The sequence below is a fragment of the Arachis hypogaea genome, chromosome 20 (genome assembly GCF_003086295.3).
Source record: "Arachis hypogaea cultivar Tifrunner chromosome 20, arahy.Tifrunner.gnm2.J5K5, whole genome shotgun sequence".
In the NCBI taxonomy this organism is placed as follows: Eukaryota; Viridiplantae; Streptophyta; class Magnoliopsida; order Fabales; family Fabaceae; genus Arachis; species Arachis hypogaea.
Genome location: NC_092055.1, coordinates 124616557 through 124619486, shown reverse-complemented (window position 1 = coordinate 124619486; position 2930 = coordinate 124616557). Strand labels below are relative to the sequence as shown.

The following is a 2930-nucleotide window of genomic DNA, read 5'->3' as shown; positions in this document are numbered from 1 at the left end:
TTTATTGTTATTTTTATTATTTTGTCGTCTGAGTAATTTTTTCAGCAGTAATGGAGATCAGGTGACACGTTATTGTATGATATAGCCGTTTTGATGACACAATGAAAAATAAGAGTTACATTATTAAATTTGTTAAATTAGGAAAAAAAAAGAAAAAGTTTTACAAGGTATGTCTTTTCATTCTCATAAGTTACTGTTGAATAAAAACATGCCCTAATAGAGAGTAAACAATGAGAGTGAATTTCTAAACACTTCACAATTAAGTTTGTTACAGTTCGTCGTTTCGTTATATTCTGAAGGCAAACGTGATAAGGCGAGAAGCATAGAAGTCCACACGCAGGTGTAGGCAAATGCGGAGAGTTCGGCATCAGACGCGATCAAAGGTAATGCTTTCTTCCCTTGAATATGTGTTTGTTGCTATATTGAATCAAATGTAGGAAATAGGTCGCCAAATCATTCTTTATTATCTAAGTAGTGTTCACATGTATATCTATCATTCCCAACTTGCAAGTAAGGTCTTTTAAGTGCTCTATGGGAAGTCCTTTAGTGAACATATCTGCCAATTGGAGTCTTGAAGGGATGTACTTGGTGGCTATAAGACCATTGTCCAATTTCTCCTTAATAAAATGTCGGTCTATTTCTACATGCTTTGTTCGGTCATGTTGAACTGGATTGTGTGCAATACTAATGGCACACTTATTATCACAAACCAGTTCCATAGGAGCTTCATACTTTACTTTGAGGTCATCGAATATGATCTTCATCCATAATAATTCGCAAATCTCTTGCTTGGGTCATGGCTCTAAATTCCGCCTCTGCACTTGATCATGCAACTACATTTTGCTTCTTGCTCCTTGACAAATTGGATTTTTGACGGTTTAGAATTTCACTAATGAAATCTCGTTGTAAAGTATAGTTTCTAAACCAATCACTAATCCTTTCATACAAAAAGTTGTTTGTCACAAGTACAAACCCCTAAAATTTATAAACCGAAGTATTTAAACCTCGGGTCGTTCTCCCTAGGACTTACAATGAAGTGTCTTGTTATTGGTTATGAGTTATTTTGGGGTTTTGGATAAGGAGCATGAAAAGTAAATGGCAATGAAAATAAACTAACAACTATAAAAGGCTCTTGGCAAGGTGTGAGAACTAGAAGTCCTATCCTAGTTATCCTTCTCAATTGTGATGAGAATTGTTCATTGCTACCACTTAGTTAACCCTCACTAATTGAAGGAAAGTCAAGTGGATGAATCGATTGATTTCTCAAGTCCTAATCAACTCCTAAAGGAATGACTAGCTTTAGAGGTTTTCAAATCAATTAGCAATCTATCCAATTATCATTCAACAAGGGAGTTAGATAACTCAAGTGTCACTAATTACTCTACCAAAGCCAAGAGATACAAAACCTATACTAAAATCCAACCAAGCATTTCATCAAACACTTGGAAGGCACAAAAGAAAAACATAGTAAATCAACAACAAGAATGAAATCTAACAACAATTATTGAAAGGAATTAACAACAACAATCAAGGAAATCACAATTATCATGAATTACCTCAAATTGCATTATTAAAAGAAAACCAAGGAACAACAATGTATCCAAAACAAAATGAAGAATTACAATTATTAAAGCACACATCTAGAAAGAGGAAGAGGAGGAGATTAAGAATTCGTAAATGAAAAGTGAATCAAAGCATGAGTTTAAACCTAGATCTAAGAAGAGAGATTAACCTAAACCTAATCCTAATCCTAGAGAGAAGAGAGAGCTTCTCTCTCTAGAAACCAATTACAAAGATAAAACTAAACTAATTGGTAACTAACATCTCAAGTGATCCATCCCCATCCTCCCTTAATCCTTCATCCTTTTATTCCTTTCCCTTAGCAATTTGGCGCCAAAATGGGTTCAGAAAACCTCTCAAATCGCCAGGCACGTGTTGCATTAATGAGGTCATGTGCCATCATCGGCGCGTGCGCGCATGGTACGCGTGCGCGTCCCTGGTCGATTCTGCAATGTGCGCGCGAGCGCCTTGTGCGCGTGCGCGTGCATGGCTGACTTTGCTTCTTTGACTTTTTTATGCTTCTCTCCACTTGTATGCTTCCTTCCTTGCTTCCTTCCTTGCTTCCTCTGATTCATGCCTAGTTTCAACCTGAGGTTACTAGCAAACACATCAAGGCATCGTATGGAATCAAACAGAAACTAGAATTCACCAAGACAAGGCTTAACAAGCATGTTTTTTACACTTAAGCACAATCATGGAAGAGATAACAAAACCATGCTAATTCTTAGGCTAAATGTGACAAAAGGTTATCAAAATGTTCTAAATTCAAGGCAAAACAAACCGTCAAATTGGGGTTTGTCACTCCTCCATGTCACCAAGTTTTCACCCAAGAACATGCAATATCCTGAGGTGGATCTCCTATCAATAATTGATCCAGCATAGTCAGCATCAGTATATACTTTCATGGACAAAATTCCTTCCTTTTTTAATAGCAATCCTTTCCCTGGAGAGGCTTTCAAGTACTGAATAATCATGCTTATAGCCTGCAAATGTCTCTCTCTTGGATCATGCATGAATTGACTAACCACACTAACTGCATAGGCTATGTCAGGCTTGGTGTGTGATAAGTGAATGAGTTTTTCCACAAACCTCTGGTACTGTGCCTTCTCCACCTTTGGGCTTTCCTCATCATTTTCAGTTTTATGATTTTGCTCTATGGGCACTCCAGTGATCATACAATCCAACTTACCAATCTCTTTGAGGAGATCTAGGATATATTTTCTTTGGAAAATAAAGATGCCTTGTCTAGAATAAGCAACCTCTATCCCAAGGAAGTACTTTAGCTTGCCAAGATCCTTCATCTCAAACTGAGTGGCTAACTTTTCTTTCAAAGTCTGTTTTTCTAACTCATCATCACCTGCAATAATCAT

At 37.0% G+C, this 2930-nt stretch overlaps 1 protein-coding gene across 1 annotated transcript; it reads right to left on the bottom strand.

Annotated features, from left to right (window-relative positions):
- Positions 1–213: 213 nt before the first annotated feature.
- LOC140183207 (uncharacterized mitochondrial protein AtMg00810-like) lies at positions 214–2930 on the bottom strand. Its single transcript, XM_072231231.1, has 3 exons — positions 2342–2930; positions 483–667; positions 214–417 (listed from the first exon to the last, which is right to left on the bottom strand). Exons 1-3 carry the CDS (start codon positions 2928–2930, stop codon positions 214–216), a joined length of 978 nt encoding a protein of 325 aa, XP_072087332.1.

Coding starts and splice junctions, on each gene's coding strand:
- LOC140183207 (XM_072231231.1), bottom strand. CDS start 2,930: ATGATTATTGCAGGTGATGATGAGTTAGAAAAACAGACTTTGAAAGAA. Junction 668..2,341: donor TGACAAACCCCAATTTGACG/GTTTGTTTTGCC, acceptor CACACAATCCAG/TTCAACATGACCGAACAAAG. Junction 418..482: donor TGGGAATGATAGATATACAT/GTGAACACTACT, acceptor GATTCAATATAG/CAACAAACACATATTCAAGG.